This window comes from Chaetodon auriga, chromosome 2 (genome assembly GCF_051107435.1).
Source record: "Chaetodon auriga isolate fChaAug3 chromosome 2, fChaAug3.hap1, whole genome shotgun sequence".
NCBI lineage: Eukaryota > Metazoa > Chordata > Actinopteri > Chaetodontiformes > Chaetodontidae > Chaetodon > Chaetodon auriga.
In genome coordinates, this window is record NC_135075.1 from 396573 (window position 1) to 420650 (window position 24078).

General features: G+C 40.5%; 1 protein-coding gene across 1 annotated transcript in view; it reads left to right on the plus strand.

Moving 5' to 3' along the window:
* The window catches only part of LOC143335425 (dihydropyridine-sensitive L-type skeletal muscle calcium channel subunit alpha-1-like), a 236725-nt gene that overhangs the window by 59368 nt on the left and 153279 nt on the right, over positions 1 to 24078 (plus strand). Inside the window, exons 6-14 of the mRNA XM_076754846.1 lie at positions 7151 to 7356; positions 8815 to 8918; positions 9055 to 9200; positions 12047 to 12128; positions 13259 to 13419; positions 16509 to 16734; positions 18185 to 18392; positions 18791 to 18911; positions 19017 to 19131. Coding sequence (XP_076610961.1) covers positions 7151 to 7356; positions 8815 to 8918; positions 9055 to 9200; positions 12047 to 12128; positions 13259 to 13419; positions 16509 to 16734; positions 18185 to 18392; positions 18791 to 18911; positions 19017 to 19131 — 1369 coding nt within the window. The remainder of the gene's footprint in view (positions 1 to 7150; positions 7357 to 8814; positions 8919 to 9054; positions 9201 to 12046; positions 12129 to 13258; positions 13420 to 16508; positions 16735 to 18184; positions 18393 to 18790; positions 18912 to 19016; positions 19132 to 24078) is intronic.

The following is a 24078-nucleotide window of genomic DNA, read 5'->3' on the forward strand; positions in this document are numbered from 1 at the left end:
TTTCATGTGTTGTACTTTCTGTGCATTTTTCATGCCAACAATGTAAATAAAATGATCAAATGCATTCAGTGGCACTCATAATCTCTCTTATTTTCACCGGGAAAAAATTTGGCTAGTGGAAATTCTGATTGGCTGGTAACTTTAGAATGTCACCAGCCACATTGGCTGGTGATCAAAAAAGTTAATTTAGAACCCTGGAAGTGACATGATTGCTTAACGTTATGTTACGTGATACAAAGTATCATTTCAGAGGGCAAGCGCACCTCTTACCGCTTGTGTGTGTCCAGAGGATGATGCCAAGTTTTGTTTCAACGACTCAAAGTCCACAGATAGTTTCCTAAATCATTTTTATTGCAAGAAATATTATCCACCATTCACTCTGATCATTAAATGTGGTTAAAGGAAACTATAAAATCACTCATGTTGTCTACTGTCTTGCTGTTGTGTTAAATAAACTGTGAAATAACGTATGTTCTGAGTTTCTGTTGCCACGGTTACCAACTAGCGTTTGAGCCAGAGCAAAAATTTAGAACAATCAGGCTATTTGACCGGAACTTTTTTATGTGTCCCACAACACTTTTTAACAGACACCCTGCAGCCAATCACAATTGAGTATTCACCCAAAATAAGGTATTAGTTGACATGCGAGCTTGTAACACTTGTAAGTGAAGGGTTTATATAGCTAACTGTTAACTGAGCTCCTCATATCAACAGGTCGCCATTAAAAAAATATTATTAAAAAAAACTATCAGTGCGCAAAGCATCTTGGGATATGGGAGGCCGAGAAGGATAGTAGCGACGCATCCTCCGAATACAGGGAAAAGGAGGACGCATTTGTCGGCTGCATTTGGGGGATCCTTCGAATTTGGACGAATTGGGACAGCCTTCGCGCAGCGTTATGACGTAATCAGCCTTCAAATCCATCCTCCGAAGGATGCAGCCCCTGAATTGGGACACAGCTTCTGTCTTGGATGTCTGCAGTGGTAGTTTCTACTGGTTCCTGTTCTGGGAGGCTACTGTGGTCCTCCTTCTCCAAGATACTCTTCCAGGAGAGCTCAGTTTCATACTTTGGTGGGTCTATCTGCGTCTTCTTACTACCTTGCCATTGAGAATAGACCTTTGCTGGGTTGTTGGAGAACAGTCTATTTATTCTCCTGGTCTCGGCTTCTCTGCTGTATCTCTTAAGGTGGGTAACCAGAGCTGTGAGCCTCTGCTTGGCAGTCTCCAGAGCTTCATCTATGGACAGCTTGTTGTATCTCCACTTCCTTCCTGATCTTTACACCTTTCTGTAGCTCAGTTAGCAAGCTAACCTCCCTCCTTGTTGCCGCGATCTTGCTCTTATATTTTACTCATATGTCTCCTCTTCCATGGAGGGTTCCCCTGCTCCTTCCAGCTACTGCTGTCTTGTAGGCTAGCATGCTGCATACATCAGCTGATTGATCTCGGTGATGGTTTCTGTGGATATAGTCATCAGTGCCATGTTCAAATCTTCCAGTCGAGATTCATTGTCTTAGCCTTGGCAAATAGGTAGTTCTGTTCCCCCAGGATGCTGTTATCTGTTCTCTCAGGTCAGCTGCCTGTGCTTCTTGGGGCTTGGTACCCAATCTCGTTATTCAGGGATGCAGATGTCATCCCTGCACTGACCTGTCGTCTTAGCTCCCCCTTGCCGTAGCATCTTTGTACCGTGGATGAGGCACATTGTTCCTTATCAATCTCTAATTGCGGCAGTAGGTTGTTCTTACGGATATTAGAGCACTGGGTCACAAGTTGTTTTGCAGTCTTCATGGATGTGGGGTTTTGAATCATCTATAGGTCCCACATCCTCTTCATATACCCTCTCTCACTGGGGTTGCTGGTGTAGTAGCATTCCAGCAGTGTTTTGTTCTCTGTCCTGCTCCATGTCTGTCGTGTTCCAGTAGTCAACTTCTCAAACAGGTGCTAATGATCAGTCATTAAATGAAACAGAAACAGCCGTGTAGGAGGCTTAAAACTGTGTGAGGAACAGCCAAACTCTGCTACCAAGGTGAGGTTTTGGAAGACGGTTCCATGTCGCAGGTCATGCACCACGGCAAGACTGAGCACAGCAACAAGACACAAGATAGTTCCACCAGGGTCTCTCCCAGACAAAGATTTCAAAGCAGACTGGGGTTTCAAGATGTGCTGTTCAAGCTCTTTTGAAGAAGCAAAAAGAAAAGGCAACATTGAGGATCGTACACGCAGTGGTCGGCCAAGGAAACTTAGTGCAGCAGATAACAAACACATCAAGCTTTTTTCCCTTCGAAATTGGAAGATGTCCAGCAGTGCCATCAGGTCATAACTGGCAGAAACCAGTGGGACCCAGGAACCCTCATCTACTGTCCCGAAAAGTCTGGCCAGAAGTGGTCTCCATGGAAGAGATGCAGCCAAAAAGCTGTACCTCTGACATGGAAACAAGACCAAGTGACTCAACTATGCACGAAAACAGGAACTGGGGTGCAGAAAAATGGCAGCAGGTGCTCTGGACTGATGAGTCAAAATTTTAAATATCTGACTGCAACAGAAGGCAGTTTGTTTGCTGAAGGGCTGGAGAGCAGTACAATAATGAGTGTCTGCAGGCAACAGTGAAGCATGGTGGAGGTTCCTTACAAGTCTGGGACTGCATTTCTGCAAATGGAATTGGAGATTTGGTCAGGATTAATGGTGTCCTCAATGCTGAGAAATACAGGCAAATACTTATCTATCATGCAATACCATCAGGGAGGTGTATGACTGGCCCCAAATTTATTCTGAGGTAGGACAACAACTACAAACATACAGCCAATGTCATTAAGAACTATCTTCAGCATAAATAAGTAACAAGTAGTCCTGGAAATGATGGTATGGTCCCTCATGGAACCCTGATCTCAACATCATCAAGTCTCTGTGGGATTACATGAAGAGACAGAAGGATTTGAAGAATCCTACATTCACAGAAGATCTCTGGTTAGTTCTCCGAGATGCTTGGAACAACCTATCAGCCAAATTCTTTCAAAAACTGTGTACCTAGAAGAAATGATGCCGTGGTGAAGGCAAAGGGTGGTCACACCAAATATAGATTTGATTTAAATTTCTCTTCTGTTCATTCACTGCATTTTGATAATTGATCAATTGTTAACACTTACACTATTGAAAGCATACTTAGTTTATAGCATTTTTTCACACCTGCCTTAAAGCTGTAGCAGTAGGTATGATCGAGAAGAGAGTAGACTTAGTGTGAAAATTTGAATCAACACAAGTTAACGTCACTCCCCCTCCCTCACCGCTGCACTCATGCCCTGCCTCCAAGCCCCTCCTCCCTGCGGCATCTGCGCAGCTGCCATGACAACCAGTAACATTATCCTTAGCATTGGAAACAAGCTAAGGATAAGGAATGTTACTGTAACAATCATCATATTAGCTTTGTGGTTATTTTTTGTCTTAGCCTTATATGCTGTTGTTGGAGGCGGCAGTATGGGCAGTTTCTCCTTTGCGGGTGACTGTTACTCCACCATAGCTTTCATTAGCCTTCTGATGCCACTCACAGAGCTGTTTGACTGAGGGGCAGCCGGCAGCATGAGTGGAGGGAGGGGGTGGTTTGCAGCATGTATGAGTAGTGATTGACAGATGTCAGATACTCCCTCAGACGCTCCTCTGGCTCTGATTGGTTGTTTTGTGTCGGACGCGATGGATTCTTGCAAATCACAGTAGGAGCAGTAGGTGGGATGAATGGGGCTTTTTTTTTACTGCTGTCTGGGCATAGGGACAGTTTTAGCGAATATGACAAAAAGTTACTTTTATACAAGTAATACTGCAGCTTTAAACTTTTGCACAGTACTGTATATATGTTTGTGTGTGTGTGTATTTTAGAGAATATTAAAGTTCCAAGATGAAACTGTCAGACGTACAAGACTGACAGAAAAAAGCAGAACCTAGTGGTTATGGAGGTGGTCTAAGATACCACTTATTACGTATTACAGACTTCCTGTCTGACAGGTAACAGTGCATGAAGCTGGGGAAACATATCTTTGACTCAAAGACCATCAGCACCGGATCCCCCCAGGACTGCGTTCTTTCTCCTCTGCTCTTCTCCCTGTGTACGAACAGCTGCACTTCCAGTCACCAGTCTGTCAAGCTCCTGAAGTTTGCGGATGATACAACCCTTATCAAACTCATATCTGATGGTGATGAGTCCGCCTACAGATGGGAGGTTGACCATCTGGTGACCTGGTGCAACTAGAACAACATAGAGCTCAACGCTCTGAAGACAGTGGAGATGGTTGTGGACCACAGGAAGAACCCAGCCTCACCTGCCCCCATCACCCTCTGTGACTCCACTATTGACACTGTGGAGTCTTTCCACTTCCTGGGAACTATCATCTCCCAGGACCTCAAGTGGGAGCTGAAAATCAGCTCCCTCATCAAGAAAGCACAGCAGAGGATGTACTTCCTACTGCAGCTGAAGAAAGTCAATCTGCTAAAGACAATGATGGTGCACTTCTACACAGCAGTCATTGAATCCATCTTCACCTCCTCCATCACATCTGGTACGCTGCTGCCATTGCCAAAGACAAGGGCAGACTGCAGCGTGTCATTCGGTCTGCAGAGAAGGTGGCTGACTGCAATGTCCCATCTCTTCAGGACCTGTACACCTCCAGGACCCTGAGGTGTGCAGGAAAGATTGTGGCTGATCACTCCCACCCTGGACACAATCTCTTCGAGACACTCCCCTCTGGCAGGAGACTGCTGTCCATCAGGACCAAAACCTCATGCCACAAGAGCAGTTTTTTCACATCTGCTGTCAGCCTTATCAACAAGGCACGGGAACCCCCCCCCAACACTCTTCACACTCCACCTCTGCCTCTACTTGTCACATTGACATTGCCATAACTCTATGCGTTAAATTAACGCTCAGCTTGGACTTCCTTGTTTACTATATCACTGCAAGCTGTACTGCCCTTTTTATTCTGAAAAACAGACTGTATATATGTATTTATATTGTTATATGTTTTACTTTTTAAAACACCAAAACAAATTCCTTGTTTGTGTAAAATTGTACTTGGCAATAAAGCTTTTTCTGATTCTGATCCTGATTCACTCATCAGCCACCTATAATGCAGTCCTGAGATCTCTCTGCACGCAGCTTAACTGCTATTCACACCAGGACTCACATGACCCTATTGAATCACATGATGGGTGGCCGGGGCAACAACCTGCCTTTTCTCAACCATCAACTGCTCAGCGAAAGAGTGGGACAATCCCTTCACCTTCGACACACTTAAAGCAGAGATGGACCAGATGCTCAACATCTACAGATCTACCAAGTGAAATCCCAGAGGAAGTTTCCAAATTTGTGGATAAGGCACAGACAGCATACCAAGGGCAAGGAATGACAGACACGCAAATTTCAAACATCACAGGTGCGACAGAAATTTCCACTCAACAGAACTAACCTGGAGAAGAGGCCGAACGACTCAGGTTGAAAGTGTCAGCCACTCTATCGAATGTCAAAGCACCACTTTCCAACCTCTCCTTCCAGGAAAGGAAGGCACTGACATCACAACAGAGAGACCGGAACATCACCATCATGTCGGCTGAAGGAAAGGACTGTATTATGCACAGTGGTGCTGAACACAGCTGACTACCATGCCAAGGTGACCAGTCTACTCAGTGACACCACCACCTATGGGACACTGAAGCGAGATCCCACCAGCAGCTATAAGAAGAAGGTGATCAACTGCTTGCAATTACTGGAAAGGACAAAGCTAATGACCGACAACTATATCCTCTTGACTACCAGTAGTTGAAATTTGTCCTCTGTGGAGGACATTTGTAAACCTGAATATCTCCCACCCACTGCATACTACTGAATTAACTCCTTTTGCTATCTACAGAGGGCTTTTCAATGATACCAAATGTGAAGGGGTTGGGCTTTGGTACCTTTCTCTTTCTCATTAAGGGAAATGGCGTCCATCAGTGCAAGCGCATTTATGGGAAGAGGAAAAGAAAGTGCATAAAACTTTTTATTAAGCAAATTCTGGCTTGAAATGTTGTTGGCATGTTTTAAATAAGTCAACAACACATTAAAACATTGTCTGAATTATTTAACTGTATTTTAGCATGGTATTTAAGTGTTTAAAAAATGTCCTAAAAAACAAAACTTTAAAAACAAACAAAACAAAACAAAATGTTTTCAGTATTCTAATTACCTTACAAAGATTTGGGAATTTAAAAAAACATTGTGATTAGACAATATTTTTTTTTCCTGGTAGTCAGGAGGATATTACTGTCTATACCCCGGGGAAGCCACTCTTGCATTTATGGACTACCCAAGATACACAAGGAAGTCCCACTAAGATCCACCATCATCAGCATCAACTGATTTATCTACAACATCGGCAAACATCCTAGCTCAGTCGGCAACACTGGACACCACATTAAAAACTCTAAAATTTAGAACTGGACTCGGATGAAACTGTGGTATCTTATGATGTCACCTTACTCTTAACATGCATCCCCACCCGCTTCACGCATCACATCAATGCAGTGGACAGCAACATGAAGTTCACTTGGGATGATGTCAAAGGAGACAGCCTGGCCTACTAATAAAGCTCAAAAGTTATTTCTTCATGAGTTCTTACATAAATACTCTATACATATTGGAAGCACTGAAGTGCTGCATAGACTTCTATCAGATTACCCCATGTGGGTTCCAATAATGGATTGATGATGCAAGATTACAGTTGCCAAAACTGTCCAAGGAACGAGTTACCTGGCAGTCTTCATAACTTCACATTTACTCCTAAACCTAACCAGACCAGAACTGTAAGGAAACAATCTATCATTTTTATTCCTTGGGTTTAGACCTCACAAACTACAATACTGGTGTGAACATTCCCTTAGACATGGAAGAGTGATCCCATTCATTTCCATTTATGCATTTTAATTAGAGAAATAAAGAGTATGGGATTTTTACTCTGTTCTGACCAATGCTGAGTTTAGGTGGATTTAGCATTGGGAGGGAAAAAGCCCGATAAGTGCATTTGCTGCCATGTGTATGATATTTGTGGGACTATTTAACTTCACATATATATATACACTCATACACACAGAGAGATCCACCTAATCGTCACCATTACCCTTTTATGGCCTTCAGACATCATTGCTACAGTGGAGAATGAGAAGCCGGCTCCATGTGCCCAAGCAGGAAATGGTCGCCGTTGCACAATCAATGGAACAGAGTGTCGAGCTGGCTGGCCAGGTCCAAACCACGGAATCACCCACTTTGACAACCTTGGGTTTTCCATGCTGACTGTCTACCAGTGTATCACCACACAAGGGTGGACCGATGTCCTTTACTGGGTATGGTATTAGTCTAGAGTAAAAGCAAATTGGTATAGATAGCGTTGGTATAGATAGTTGTTCGTTTTGTTTTAATACACCACTTTGATCCACCCATGCAGGTGTTTTCACTAATTGTACCTTAGTAGATATCTTCTCAGGACCATGTGGGCGTGTACAGATTGTGCTTGATTGATACCTTTCTCACTCTCTCTCTGTTAATTAACATTTTTTAGCTTTTGTACTTTTATTATTATTATTGTTATTATTATTATTAAGACATTCAATTTGGTGACCTCACGTAATTCCAAGCATAGTGTAGCTATGCAAGAAATCACATCAACATGAGCAGAGGTCACCAGTGTGGGTGTGCTGGGTCTTTAGATAGTAACTTAACACTAAATCCACTTTAGTAAAGCTAATAAACTATTTCATACATTCGCTTCACAATATTATCAATTGATCCCGGTCCCAGTCTCTAGTGTTTCCAGCAACAATAGCTAGTCTGTGGTTATAGAGTAACAGCGTAGGCCAGAGAACATAATTGTGTGTCTGGATTTGAATGTCTTTTTGCATGTGTAAAAGAAGCAAGTTGGAGCTAAACTGGGGCTCTCTGATAATCTGTAGCGGACACTATTTACCTGTTTGAGAGAGTCTGAATGGTGACAATCACTGTGCCTGCACACCAATAAAGTGCATAAGTCCATGTAGCTGAAGCTTTTGTTCTTGTTTTACTTCTATAAATATACTAAGAAATATACAGTAACTGAAAGTTTCAAAAGACTGCTTTTGACTTTGTATATCTGTTTGCCTCTCGTGGCCATTTATTGCACTAAGTGGGCCTCTGTATATTTCCTCAGTGTGAACAGTATATGAATTTGTACTACAAATATCAGATAGACAAGGAAAACAGCTGATTTTATGATTGTCTTGGCCTACTTTAGGCTTCTGGCCAATAAATATTCTTTATATTGTCAACAGCATTCAGTATTTCAGCACTAGTTAGAACATGCAGTCAATTTAAATGAGTAAAGCAAATTTAAAGCAATCTAGTTTTGAATGCCCGTAAAGTTAGAATGAGGTTTAAAAAATGGTCAAAAAAAAAATAAATAAAAATAAAAAAAATGATGCAGTGGAGGCAGAGATATCCTGACTTTTCGTCCCTACCATGTGTCAAGCTCCATAAACACTGGATTCTACACTTCGGTCACCCAAGACAACAGCATCTTTTGTCAGATCCCCACTGCCTGGTAAATACCCACATCTTACTTCATGAGCTCAAGCTTTTTGTTTAGTTACTTAAAATTTTAATTTCCAAGCCCAAACCAAGATAACCCTGATCACATCATGATGACATGCCTGCACAGCTTAGCATGTCATGAACCTTTGCAACTTGAGACTTGCTTTGATAGTGATTGGCTGGCAGCATGGTATGCTTGGCAAAACATAGCCCAACCTCTTCTGTGTTTTGTCTGACAGGTAAATGATGCAATAGGAATGGAATGGCCATGGATCTATTTCACCACACTCATCCTGGTTGGCTCCTTCTTCGTACTTAACCTGGTTCTGGGTGTGCTCAGTGGGTAGGAATACCCTACATCTGACTATTACTGTTTCATTTATTTCTTTTGCATAGTCATGATATAGTCTTTGCACTGTCCATTTTTGCTCACCATCTTTTGTCTGCTCTTCACATTATTTCTTACTTTGTCCTACTAGTGAGTTCACAAAAGAGCGAGAGAAAGCCAAATCCCGTGGGGAGTTTCAGAAGCTGAGGGAAACCCAGCAGCTGGATGAGGATGTCAAGGGCTATATGGAGTGGATCACTCAGGCTGAGGTCATGGACAATGACCAGGAGGGACAGGGTAAGACTCTCCCTCCAATAGCAGAAGTGTGACACAAGACAGAGAATAGAATGCCTGTTTAATGGAATATCTAGAAAATACCCGATCCATTTGTTTTTGCAGCTTTCAGCAACATATACATTTTTTACTTAAGGATTAAAGGTATTCTTAGACCCAGTAGCTACGGTGGAAAACTTTTCTGAAGAAATGTGGAAAGAAGAAACCTATGACTCTGCACAAAGTCCCTAAGTCCCATCCTCACTTTAGCAGAGTGAGTGAAGAAGAACTTAAACTCCAATTTATAATCCACAGTCATTTGGAAAATGGTTATTTCTCCTCTGCGGTGTCCTCTTGAGTAAGTAGTCCTCCTTTGCAATGTCAGGCTCCTCACATATTCCTTCTCTTGAGTTGGGCTGAGTTGTGGAGATGTAGGAAGAAGAACCTCATTCTCTCCTTTTTTGGCTATTTTATACACTTCTCTCTTAATCCCTCCTCTCTACTGCACTTCCTATTGGTAATTTTCCACGAAGCTTTTGGCCCCTGCCATGGTTTGGTACAGTCCACTGGTCATAGCCTACACAACTTCCTCATTTAAGTGCGTACGTGACTTCCTCATATTTGGGTGCTGCTTAGTGGAAAATTACTTGCTTGATTCTGCACCCAAGATCATAAATTGTTTTCCATTAACATAGCTCAGCTTATAAAACCTTGTACTTGATTCTATTGCCTATGATTTCATTACACCTCTATACTTGCTTATACCCACTGATTAGCTTTTCTATTCAATATCCAGTATAGTGTGTCCAATAAAGACAAAATGAACAAAGTGTATATTGGAAATGAAACCTTATTGTTGATCTATCGGGTGTCCAAACATAGGACATAGGTTGGGTTCGTATCACATACCAAACTGTGATGAGCCCCTTTATTTTCAGTTACTGTTACGATTCTGTGGCTGGTGTAAAAAACAAACAAAGAAGCTGGATGGAAGCAGTTCAGAAGATTTATTTAACAAAATAAAGGCAAGGCTAAATCCAAAAACAAGAATGCTGATCTAAGGAAACACGACAATATCTCAGAAATGGGGAAACCAGACACAAGACTTGAAATACTCACAACTTTCACAGGGAACAGGGAAGGGCACACATAAGGGGATGATGCGACAAAGACAAAGGGAGACTCTATAGGTGTGTCCCAATTCAGGGGCTGCATCCTTCGGAGGACCCAGCCTACGCGGTCTCTGTAGGCTGGGTCCTGCGGAGGATCCTCCGTCGGCCGCATCAACTGTCGGTAAATGGGACGGTCTAGCCTTCGGAACGTGTCCTGATTGCGTCACGACGTCATAGCTTCTTCCCTCCTAACCCGGGAAAAACACACGTACGGGGTGCAGAGATGCGCCCGTACAGCTCCTATCGCTTGTGCGAAATGTAGCCTATTATACAACTTACAAATTCACCTGATGTGAATATCTTCACAGCTTCGCGTCGGACGGTTCACGCCTCCTCGTCGTCCATTCATTTCTGATAATGGACACCTCGAAGGGCGTTATCCCGCTTATACCATGGTCACTTACGAAAGAAATAAATATTAAATCAATTATTAATACGTTAATGTTGTTTTTTTACCGTTAACATCGTAAGTTTTTCACAAGAGGCCGCTGAGTGGACTATTTAATATCGCTCGTTGTGACGCGTTGCCAAGGTAACCGGCTCTGGCCACAGAACCTGCAGTTTGAGCCAGCGCAATAATTTAGAACAATCAGGCTACACATTTTAACGGAGACCCTGCAGCCAATCACAATCGAGTATTCACCCAAAATAAGATATTAGTTGACATGCGAGCTTGTAACATTTGTAAGTGAAGAGTTTTAATAAGGCTAACTGTTAACTGAGCTCCTCATATCAACAGGTCGCCATTATTAAAAAAAACAATCGGTGCGCAAAGCATCTTGGGATATGGGAGGCCGTGAAGGATAGTAGCGACGCATCCTCCAAATACAGGGAAAAGGAGGACGCATTTGTCGGCTGCATTTGGAGGATCCTTCGAATTTGGACGAATTGGGACAGCCTTCGCGCAGCGTTATGACGTAAGCGGCCTTCAAATCCATCCTCCGAAGGATGCAGCCCCTGAATTGGGACACAGCTACTGACTTCAATAGACAAGGGAGGAGACTAATTAGACACAGGTGGACACAATCAAACAATCACAAGGGCAGGAAAACACAGAAAGTAAACTTTGACAGACAAGGGATGGCCAAAAAATAAATCAGGAAATAACAAAACTTAAAAGTCCAGATCCTAACAGTTGCTCTTACTTTAATGTTGCTTGCTGAACTGAGTAACATTAACTTGTCAAATGCAATTTAACTTTAGCTATGTTTGGTGCAGCGACACTAAATGTGATGTGTTGTGGAGCAAAATTTGTTCCTATTCATTCTTGTGTTACACTTTAATGGCACAATGCTAAGTGATGGACTTGTTCCAAACCAAAAATTGTCGGTTGATCGGTCAATTATTTTTTACTGTTTGGTCTATAAATTGTCAGGTAATGTTAAAACAATGTCCTCCCAAAGCAGTTCCTGGAGTCTAAGGTGATGTCTTTAAACCACCTTTGTCACTTTAATTTGTTTGTCCAAAACCACAAATATCTTTTCATATTTACTTGATTTTATTAATTGAATTTATGTTTCAGTGTTTGCTGTTTTTGCTTAAAGAATAACACAATTAATCACACATGCTTGGAGACTTTTTTAACCCACTTGAGTTTGCAAGCCTGATAAGGCCTATGTAGCATATGTAGACTGCTTTCTAACATGAATTATAGAACTATGTAGCTATGATGTGTGCATGTCTGTGCTTTCTCATCAGGCCTGCTGACCATGGAAAATGGAGGATCAAAGACTGAAAGTGCCAGCAAAATGGACATAATGCAGCTGATCATCTATTACTAGTCAGTAGTGTGCTTGTCCTCTTTAAAGTTATGTCCTTGGGTGATCGTTACTTTTTGGAACATTTAAGTTTAGCAAAAAATTATTTTCAGGAATTTGATAATAATCAGATTTAAGAAGAGTGTGCAAAGTACGTATGGATACCATTGGAAGGGTCTTGTGTGTCATTAACAAAAATGTAATTTTTTTTCCATTAATCTCATAATTGCAGTTTTTTGAGTGACTCAAGTGTTTTCATGAACATCAAATTTTAGCAATTCTGCTTTTGTATTCAGTAAATGCTGGTGGTAGATTTCAGTGTCATTTCATTGAAGTTAAGGAAAAAAATTCAGAAAACACGATTGTAGGACAGAAAGGTTCAATCATGAATCAAGTTTTTCCTCTCGTAACATGACTGTAGTGAAAAGCTTTTGTAAATGTCAGTGTGCACCAGAACTCCCGCACAATCTTCCTTTCTGTGAGGATGTGGTCTTTGTGCCCCCTCCTGTCCTCCTTTCTTGAGGTGAATTACCAATACCATTTAACTTCGAGAGATGTACAACTGTATGCTTCAAAGAAAAACTAATAATTCAAAGAGATTGGGGGAAGGAATAGGAATGTACTATATTTCCTAAAATAAAAGTTAAGTAAAGTATTCGAATAAAACAAAAATACAAATGAAGGCCAGTTACCAATACAGGAAAAAAATGGGTGGATAAACTCCCAGCGCCTGTCACATAATACTGTGCATGCCAACTATACGTAATTTACATTTCCAATGCGCTTTTAATTTGAAACAGATACGATTTGTTTTGAGTTTGTATTAACATAATGTTGCAACAAATATTTAACAGGATAAATGGAAGCAGATCAGAACACAAGGAGACTTAAGATTAAAATATGACCAAATACACAAAAAGAAATGCCTTTCTTCAGTATATGCCTGCTACAGATTAAGGCCTGGTAGCCTCTGCAGTTTAGGCCCTGGAAGGTATTTGTACTTCAGTGCTTCTAGCAAACACTAGAAGCTTAGGGTGGAAAGGAGGTCGTAAAACAATGGAGGTTATCAAAGTCATTGAAAAGTCATGATATCTTACTATGAAGACTCAATATTTCTTTCAATTCAACTTGTCTTTCTTCCCCTTTTGTGCAGCAAACTGGCTCGTAAGTGGAATCGTTTGTTACGCCATAAATGCAGAGTGTATGTGAAGTCCAGACTGTTCTACTGGTGGGTGATCGTGCTCGTCTTTCTCAATACGCTGGCTATTGCAACGGAACACCATAAGCAGTCTCAGAGACTCACAGATTGGCAAGGTCAGAGTATTACACAACTTACATGCCTCATGCATTTCATCCCGTGTTTAATACCTGACAGTTTTCATTAGTCAGCTTTCTTTTAGTGACAGCAAATGAAACATAATACTGGAGCTGTCTGTGTCATCTTCCTTAGCAGAGAGTTTGTCATATTACCTATGAGGACAAAGAAGGAAATTTCCTTCACACTGAAATAATTCCAAACTCATGCAAAGAAAAATGGCAAGCAGAGGTGGTGATTGCCTGCTCACTCCAAGTCTGGCCAGATAGTACTGTCAAGCAGGTTTGTGGTCAGCTTCAGGTTGCAGAGAAAAAGCAGAGACAACATGGCAGAGATATTCTATATCTCACCCATAAAGGACTTACCTGTGAAAGCTGGCAGCATAGAACATGTGGACAGTAGCACTGCCTTGAATTTTTTTTCCATTACAACATCACAGGCCTTCTGTTTTTGCACTACTGTTATTTATACTAACATATGCTCTCATCTATTACATATTGTGCAGTTTTCTACTGTGCAATAGTACAAACATTGCATTTAGTATTCATATTTAACTTGTGCAATTCAATGTTGTTGTTTTTTTAATGCAACAGTATTTTTCTCGTGTATTTCAATAAGCCAGTGGTATATTGTCAAAAATGGCCACAGTATTCTTACAATGTTGTACATAATATAAATATATATAACTGGATAGTCGTGATTTCTCTATGCTCTACTCTTTTGCTTCTCTTTTCATACTTTGCTGGCTGTAACAATTTCATTTCCTCAGCATGGAATTAATAAAGTCTGATGTTATCTTATGCTGAACCCAAACAAGTCGTCAAAATAGGTCACAAACCTGTCAAAATGAAAACATAAGTCAAACTGCTCGCCTAAAATTTGTCAGGAATCTGGAGTTAGACCAAGTGCTTTACAAAGGCAGCTGGACTTGCTTGAGTTGCTAGAAGACATTTGACCTCACGTTCTAACTAACTGGTGGGGAATCCATATACATCCACAGGTGAGTCATTGACCTACATAGTCTTTATGTGAGTCATGAGGCAAAAGGTAAATGGACTGTATTTGTAGTTTCTTTTCTAGTCTGAAGAGACTAGAAAAGCGCTGTTACAACTCAAGTCTGCATTTACCTGTTCACCTGCACACATTCATATGGCAGCTAAGCCACCTGCTCATTATGAGTGTTATCTACTCACACACCAATGGCACAGCATCAGGGGTTCAGTATCTTGCCCAAGAATACTTTGGCATATGGACTGCCAAGGCCATGGATCAAACCATCACAAATAACCACCACCATGGACCTGAGGAGGGATCTCATGACTGCATTGTAAGTGGCTGATAAATAGTGTCATCGACTGCCTCCTCTCTTTTGGGATGGTTGTTCCAGTTTGATGTACATGGATTCTTTCACTCCTCTTTCAAACCATTGGTCTTCTCTGGCCAAAATGTGTACATTATTGTCCTCAAATGAGTGTCTTTAAGATGTTGGTGGACTGCAGAGGCTTGACCTGTATTGGCTCTCCTGTGCTGTGCCATGTGCTTGTGAAGCAGTTGTTTTGTTTCCCCATTGTACAAGTCTGTGCAGTTCTTGCTGCATTGGCCTCTTCTTTGTTATTCTTCTCTAATAAAAGTGTTCATGCAGCAAAAACTGTAAGACCAAAAGTCACCAAATTCAGCTGATGTATCACAAATTCCATCCACTACTCAGGCACATAAAATTACACTCTTAGCCTCAAAAGGCTTAGTAACAATCAAAAATGGCTAGACCTAGAGTTAAAATTATTACCTATTTTTTATTATTCATTTGCATCTTTGATCTAGTGTTCATCTGCTCTCAAAATCAATTTGTAATTTTCTCAGAATCCAATTTTTGACAATTCAATACTTTCCAAATGGAAATTCATTTTAAAATTATGCATTTTTTTCAGACCTGTGTCTTTAAGCTCAATTTAAGACCATAAATGCTCATAAATAAAAACTGGCTGAAATTATTTTAACTTGGTACACATGTTTAGATGGTGGGTCTGACCTTTGCTACACGGTCTAGATTCTATCTCAAGGGGCACCACAAATGTGAAAGTTTACATCTTATAATCAAAGACATGGATTTGTATGGAAATCTAGGTTAATGACTCAGTCCATCACTATATTTTTCGGTATATGCAAAATCAGTAAGCATCTACATTGCCACAGGCAAGACATTCTCTAGATATAGTATATATTAAGTGATTGGATTGGTGTTCAGATAGTGAGTCTATTGTATGCTATCTATATTATTCAATATCTTCCTGTAATTTGTAGTGTATACACATTAAAAAAAAAAAAAAAAAAGTCAACAAAATAATTGACAGTACTCCTGAAGTGAGTTCACGTGCGATTTGTTTTCATTTTATCACCAACAGTTAAACTGTTATATGGCCAGGCTAAACATAATTGAATTTGACATTTATCCAAATCACTGTTTTGCACTTTGTCCTCATCACCCCTACTGGGGCAGCAAGTCCTGCCAATAAGCATGGAAAGGTAAACCCCAAATATTCTGCCAATCTTTTAAACATCAAAATTCACACACAATGGGAATGTTAATACAATCTTTCCTCCAGGTACACAAAGTGATATTACATGTTTCCTGACTTGCATTGCCTCCACAAGCCAACTTCCACGAAGGGCTTGAACCCTATTAATACCTTCCTACAGGTCTAGTTTTATTTGTAAGTGTGGTAATTTACAAATATTGGAAATGGAACCGGAATTGATTCAGTAAGAGATTCTTCATGCTCCACATTTTTTGATTGTAATAGAGCAATGAATTGTTATTTTCTGCAAAATATAATTAATGCAATATAAATATAACTAATCACTTAAAACTGTTTTCAAATGTAACAAATGATTATTAGCCATTCAAAATGTATAAAATTATTAACGTGGCATGCTACAAACTTTGGATTTTCCATGTTGTTGATTACTGATACAATCTTAGAACAAGTGAATAACTCTCAATTTGTCTTTTTATATCCCTCATTCTGTCTTTTTCCTTCCTCTTCATACTGTTGACCTCACATCCACCACCACCATCCACCATCAACAGACAATGCCAATAAGCTACTGCTGTCTATGTTTGCCCTTGAGATGTTCATGAAGATGTACGCTCTTGGCTTGCCCGCTTACTTCATGTCTCTCTTCAATCGCTTTGACTGCTTTGTGGTGTCCACTGGCATCGCGGAACTCATTCTTGTCCACATGGGAGTCATGTCAGTCATGGGCATCTCTGTGCTGCGGTGCATACGCCTGCTTCGACTCCTCAAAGTCACCAGGTGACATAGCTTTTCCAATGTGTATGTAGTTACAGATATGGTTATTGTCCTTCACTGACCTGATCACAAAGAGACCCTCACAGCAAGTCTTCATCAAGAAAATATAATGGGAAGACTTGTTTACCAAACCAGCTAATCTGTCCTAGTTGTTACTATCAAATTTGTGTTTCACAATTGAATAATGGTTATCAGGTAATTCTTTTAGGTTTTACTATTTTTTTGTGATTACTGATCATGAGTTATCTCAAAGAAGAGTACACACCATGTGTATGTGGCTCATATAAAACCTTGACCAAAACCTTAGTCTTAATATTGCTTTTGTTTGGTGTTGACTGTAGATTATAAACTGATGTTAAAAAAAACAACAAAAAAAAACAAAACAAAAGAGGCTACATTATGTCAGACATCACCATGGAGATTAGAGGCAAAAGCAAATCAGCCAAACCAATAAATCAAATACTAAATTCATCATCAAATAGTAAATGATAAATTAATGACTATGAATGCATAAGAAGACTTACTGAGGAATGTGCCTGATTTAAATCTTCTTTTTTGTTTTTTTCTTTTTTTATGTATAATGAGAAACATGGATACCAGTATTACATTTTTCCTTCTCTTTTACTTCACTTGATGAATGAGCCATTTAATCTATGTAACCGAATTTGACATAAAACAGGACATTGATTCATTTTTATATGCCACAGTGTTGGCTTTAGCTTATCTTTCGAGTTTACTGCAATAAGGAAAGAGCAATTTGAAGTGTATAACAATATCTGTTGAGGTAACCAAATGATAAAGAGTAGATCAAATACATTTATTTGGTGTAGTGCACAATAAAAATTAGAAATGTGAAGGGTCTTTGGCAATTAGGCTCCCATTGTGACACCGTCATTTTTAGGGTTAATTCATTATTTGAGGACAAGGTTAAAAAAGCAGTGGTTACCTTGACATAATGAATATTGGTTTCCAAAGTTCCAGATACCTAATGTTAACCTGTAATTTGGTGCGGATGCAGGCATTGGTGTATATGCTTCATCTCTGTGTGTATGATCTCTGTGTGGCTGCAATCATTGTTTTCCTTGCTGTGTTAATATCTACGTCAAGCTTCAAAAGTATAAACCCAGTTACATCTTAAGGCAGAAGAGAATGCGAATGAAGATGGACAATGTGGGCTCCATTCAGTATCATTGTCTTTGCTGTAACATGAAATGGACTCCTCATTTCCTGTTGTGGAGCATTTTAACAAATAATAAACCAAATTGCTATTATTGTATTTTTTTGCAGTTGGAAAACAAAATTTTCAGTGCTCTTTACGGGGCAAACTATGTAATTTGAAACCAAAAATAAATACAAATATAAGTCACACATTCTCTATTGGAGCTCATTTTTATGATTGAACACAGCTGGCAGAATAACAGATAATTTATTCAAATAATCTTTTGTTCCCTAGATATTGGACTTCACTCAGTAATCTGGTGGTTTCCCTCTTGAACTCGGTCCGTTCCATTGCCTGCTTACTGCTACTCCTCTTCCTCTTCATTGTCATCTTCTCCCTGCTGGGTATGCAGGTGTTTGGAGGGAAGTTCAACTTTTCCAACCAACCTAAACCACGCAGCACCTTTGACAGCTTTCCCCAGGCCCTCATCACTGTGTTCCAGGTATAAGAGTTTTTCTTTTCTTGGCATCCACTATTCAGAAAGTAAAAATGCTGTGGGAATTGACTGTGGGCTACTTGAAGCTCCTCTAAAACATGAATGGGCCTGGTTGAACTATCAGTAGTAAGATCAACAACTGCATTGGCAGAACTTGTGGGTCAGTCCACCATGAGCTTCCCCATGCAGCTAAGTAGAACTACTTATCATAAATGAATGAAAAAAAAAAACCCGAATGTTTCAAAACTAAAATATTGTAAGATTTTGAATTGTGTTCTCATTTGCAGAAACACAACTCTTCAGTATTGTTAAATTATCCAAGAGAATCCCATGCTTATATAGCTATTCAAAATAGTTAATATTAGTTAATATTTAAAGTGATGTGTAATTATATTTTTTTTCAGATCCTGACTGGTGAGGACTGGAATGCTGTCATGTATGATGGCATCATGGCTCATGGAGGACCAGGCATGCCTGGTATCCTAGTCAGTATCTACTTCATCATCCTCTTTGTCTGTGGAAATTGTATCCTTCTACAATGTGTGCGTATCTTTAACCAACACTTCCAACCATGACAATCGCAGCTGAATTAAAACCACTGTCATAATCTTTGACGTCCCTGTCATTCAGTCATCCTTTTAAATGTCTTCCTTGCCATTGCTGTGGATAATTTGGCAGAAGCTGAATCTCTGACTTTGGCACAGAAGGAGAAAGCAGAGGAGAAAAAACGCAAGAAAGCACTCAGGTAAGTCCTCCTAAATGTTAAAAGTGAAACATTTAGTTCATCAAAGCCCATCTTTTCATGGCTGCAGACTTGCTATCTAAATATAACATCAAACCATATTTTGACCTGACTCAGAGAGATTTAAGCATCTGAACAGGATTTAATAGAAATGACGTAAAGAAGAAAAAACGGAACATTTAGAGAAAAATCTTTCTAATGAATGGAAAAAGTAGTTTATGATTCATTTTTCAAACAGACATATAGTGAATAAAGACCTACTCTTCTCAACTAGATGAAAAATCAAATCAGTTATGTTTCATTTTATTATTATTATTATTATTATTATTATTATTATTATTATTATTATTATAGGGGAAAAGATTAGAAGCAACATTACAGATGTTAAAATATGTTGCAGTTAAAGTGGCCTGACACTGTTAAAAATGGTTTACAGCAGGTTCCTTTTCTGTTGCACATAAAAGACAGAATCACTTTACAATGCAAAATATAAACATAAACACAAAGAAGACCAAAACAAACCATTAACAGCTGCACAGACATTACAGATTTGAAGACTCAAGAGCGACTAACATGGCATATATGAGGTCAAAGCTCCCTTTAGACACCTCATTAAGATGGCACTGCAAGAGTGGCAGCTAGTTACAGCAGTTCTAAGCTCTCTTTGGTTTGGTATGTCTGTGCTTTTTGTGTGGTCATTTTGTCAGTCTCGGTTGATTGTGTGCACTTATGGATGGACAACTGGTGAGACTAGTGATATGCTTTTAAGTAATTTTTGGACTATTTAAAACAACACTGGGTGATCCATTCAGTCATGGCTCCATTGTTCACACTCTGGAACAGCTGTTGGCACTGTGCAACACAAAGGTACTCCCCGTGGAAAGACTGGAGATCTCCGTGGAAATAAGGAGAAGGAAGAGGGGATGCAGAGCTGGAGCAAAGTATAAACAGTATAAACCATCCCTACCATCTGTTAAGATCACGAGTTACCCCTGTACAGGAAGTACTGGACCAGCTCTCTGTTTAAAGGGTCCGGTTCTCAGTCCTACAGAATATTACCCTAGCAGGTTGAAAATCTGAAAACTGTTTAAGCTGGTGGTGAGGAGACATGCCTACCCAGATACTACTACTTACTACCATCAAAAAACTATATAAGGAAAGGAAAGTCACTTATTCATTAACTTCAGATTGATTATTCGCAATTGAATATGTATATATTAAACAAGGGAAAGCAAACAGCTCAATCAGATTTAAATTTAAATTTCGATTTAAAGTCAAATCAACAAATATATCAACAAATATCAAGTATCAACAAATATAAAATCAACAAATACAGAGACGGAATCTAAAGTATATCTGAAGAAGATCTAATACTCATCTAATGGAAAGTGGGAGAGAGATTGGTCTTCTGGCCAGTGTGACCTTTCCCTTCTTGCTGGGGTGTGGAACTCGAAGAAACTCACGACTCCTCCCAAAGTCCCTAAGGCTTTTCAAAGTCCTATCCTTGATGTAGCAGAGTGAGTGAAGAAGAAAAACTCAAATTTATAATCCACAGTCAGTTGGAAAGTGGTTATGCTTCCTGTGCTTTGTCCTGTGCTTTTGACCTTTGCAATGTTTGCAATGTGACTTCTCACATACTCCTCATGAGTTGGTTAGAGATTGAGGAGACGAAGGAAGAACAGTACTGTGCTGTGTACTTGTTGGCTATTTTATACCCTTTCTCTGAATCCCTCCTGTTCATTGCACATATTCTTTTGAACACCAGACTGCCAAATTGGTGCATGTGGACCTTTATGTGTGTATGTCCTTTTTTTGGTAATTTCCTGGCCACAGATGTAATAGCGCTGGTGTACTGTAACTATACTTTGTTTTATTTAAATAGCCTGATTTCATTTCGTTTTACCTTTATCTGATGAGTATCTGTATGCAGACGTTGCGTTGTCCTTTGGTGCCACCTTGTGGTTTTTTCGGTTATACGTCTGTGGGGCGCTGCATCAGATTAATTGCTTCAGTCGGGAGATCGCTAGTGCAGTTCACTCCTCGTTCATGGCGATGTTGGGACACTATATGTCTGTGAGTACATTCCGACATGCTTGCGTGATGTTTAAGAGTAGCAGAATGATATGTATATGTTTGTGTTTTCTAGGGATTCGGTTCCTTTACACAGTTATCACAGTTGCTAAGGAGTTAGCTTGTTAAGCAGTATGTGTATGTGGAGTGTGTACGCCGCTAACGACTAAAGTGTTGCTAATCGAACAAGTGTGGCGTATCTACGTTTTCTCGAGTGTGTTTATGGTGTGTACATTATGTTTAATTAATATGTAAATACTTTAAAGAGCTGAACAGTGATTAGATTTTATTTTGTATGTTTATTACAGTTTTACAAAGAATGTTGAGAGTGGATTCAATTACGCTGTTCAAGGATGGAAATATAAGTAAAGACCTTAAACTTCCACGCCTCAGTTTTTCATTGGACCACCTCAAGTGTTAACTATCTGTCTAGTTTGACAGCAACGTATCAGACGAGGACAGAATAGCTGGTGTATTCACAACTGTGGCTTCCTAAATGTCAAGCACTGCCATTTCATCCATGCAAAGGTTACTTGCAGGAGATGGCGATGTTGCCTTGATGATGGCTACCACTTCTTAAGTGAGGTCCAGTTGAGTTCCAGTTCCTTATTATTAAGCAACAAAAAAATCTGAGGAGCCATTTGGGAGCTGAAGAGCCAGCTATTTTAAGCCAAGCAAGAACCAGCTCTCTTAAAAGAGCTGGAATTCCTATCACTAACTCTGCCAGCTGTGGTAACATTCTTTCTTGTAGACTGGATGCAGCAGTCTGTTACTGAAAGAGCTGCTTAAACCCTTTACTGTCTCATGTGAGGGTGGAATGGGTTGTCCACGATCGATGTCAGCCTGGGTAACATTGTCCTCTCACCCACCTCCTCGATGGTGTTAAGAGGGCAGTCCAGGACAGGGCCAGCTCTCCTAACCAGTTTGTTAAGTCTTTTCCTATCCTCTCTGAGCTTCCACAGCCCCAACAGACCACTGCATAGAAAACTGCAAATGCCACCACAGAGTCATAAAAAGTTTTTAGCATTGACCAACACACTCAAATGGACATCAGTCTTCTTGGCAGGTGCAGATGACTTTGGCCCCTCCTCTGTAGGGCATCTGTGTTGTTTGTCCAGTCCAGTTTGTTATTGAGGTGAACACCCAGGTATTTGTAATCCCCCATGGTCTTAATGTCCAAGCCCTGTATGTTCACCAGTGTATTCTGTGGTACCTTCTTTTGGAAATCAATCACCATCTCCTTCGTCTTGCTGGTGTTTATGCAGAGGGATCAGTCCACACCAGTCGACGAAGTTGTTTACAAGCTCTCTGTATTCCAGTTTGTTTCTCTGTGATACGCGTCCAATGATGGTTGTATAGCCCTGGCTAAAATTCATTTAAACATCAGGATGTAAATAGTTTTTTGAAAAGCAAAATTAAGTTAGCAATGTATAAATATGGTTAAAATGTATAAAACGTGTGGCGGCACGAGGGCGGAAGGAGAGTGAATGGTGAGTTGTTTAGTGAATGTTAATATAACATTGACGCCACCTTGGGAATTTCGCCGGGAATTTCGAATTAGTTAGAGCAACAAACCCCAAATTAAGGCACTCAGGTTTGCTCTACAATGAGGCAGGAGATGTGCTTCCAATAAAAAAGATAAAAAATCAATACTTTATTACAAAATACTAAAAAGACAATAAACGCCCTTCCAGTGCTGAGGCTTACCGCCAGGGGGACGGGTCCACAAGGGTGTGAGGGATCCAGCAAAAAATTAAGGTCAACTCAGTCACATGTGACAGCCACACACACACACACACACTTTAGTTAGGGGAAACCCAGGCCAGGGGACGCACAACACATCAGAAAAAGAAGGGAAACCACCACCCAGGACACCAGAACCACCACCGTCAGCTCTCAGCAACTGCAGGGGGACAGGGGAAATAAAATTGATGGGGTTACACTCACAAAAAGAATCATAAACAGAATCCCCCAATCAAATGAACAGAAGCAATTTGATTAACAAAATAAATCAAATTATGACAGATCAAATTAATACCAAGAACCTAAAATCTCACAAAAATCAGGAATGAAATAAAATAACCAACCACCAAAAAAATATAAATTAACACAATACAACTTAACCAAAACGATCTATATCTGTCTTAAAATCAGAAGAACATAACAAAGCGAAATCAGCAATACAACCAAAATAAAGTGAGGGTGAACCCCACCGTTCACGCACACACACACACACGCACCAACACACACACACACACACACACACACACACACACATTTAAAACCCAACAGTTCCCCACGGAACTGGGCTAAAAATTAGGGCTCTTCTAGTTGGCGCTGTAGTTGCAGCGCTGTATGGGGCGAAGTGGTCAGTGCCAGGCACAGCGGAACAATAAGCGTAGCAAACCCCCGTGGCGTAAAGCAGTGTGAAATAGTCGCCGACGTAGATTGAAGCAGGAGTGGTGCAACGTAAAGCAGCGTAAAGCAACAGTACGTGAAGCAAAGCTACGTGAAGCAAAGCAGCATCAGGCAAAACAGCGTCAGCAAAACAGCAGCGGTCCCCGGCGCTGCTTCCGTTCCACAGCACCTGTGCAAAATAAACCAAGTTTAAGCCTCCCTGATGGCTATGGACTGACACACTGATGGTGCAAATGACAACAATTGCCATCAGGCTAGCTTACCAATCGAGTGGTGTTTGACCACCTGAGCAGGAGCAGAACGCTCGCACTGCGCAGGAGTGGGAGGAGGACAACCAGACAGCTTGGGAGACTGGCGCGTGAGTCACCATGTCAGCCCGGGATGGCCTTACAGGACACTGTGCAGGTGGCAGTGGGGAAAGGAAGCGAGGCGAACAGGAAGTGGCCGGTCTCAAAGTGAAAA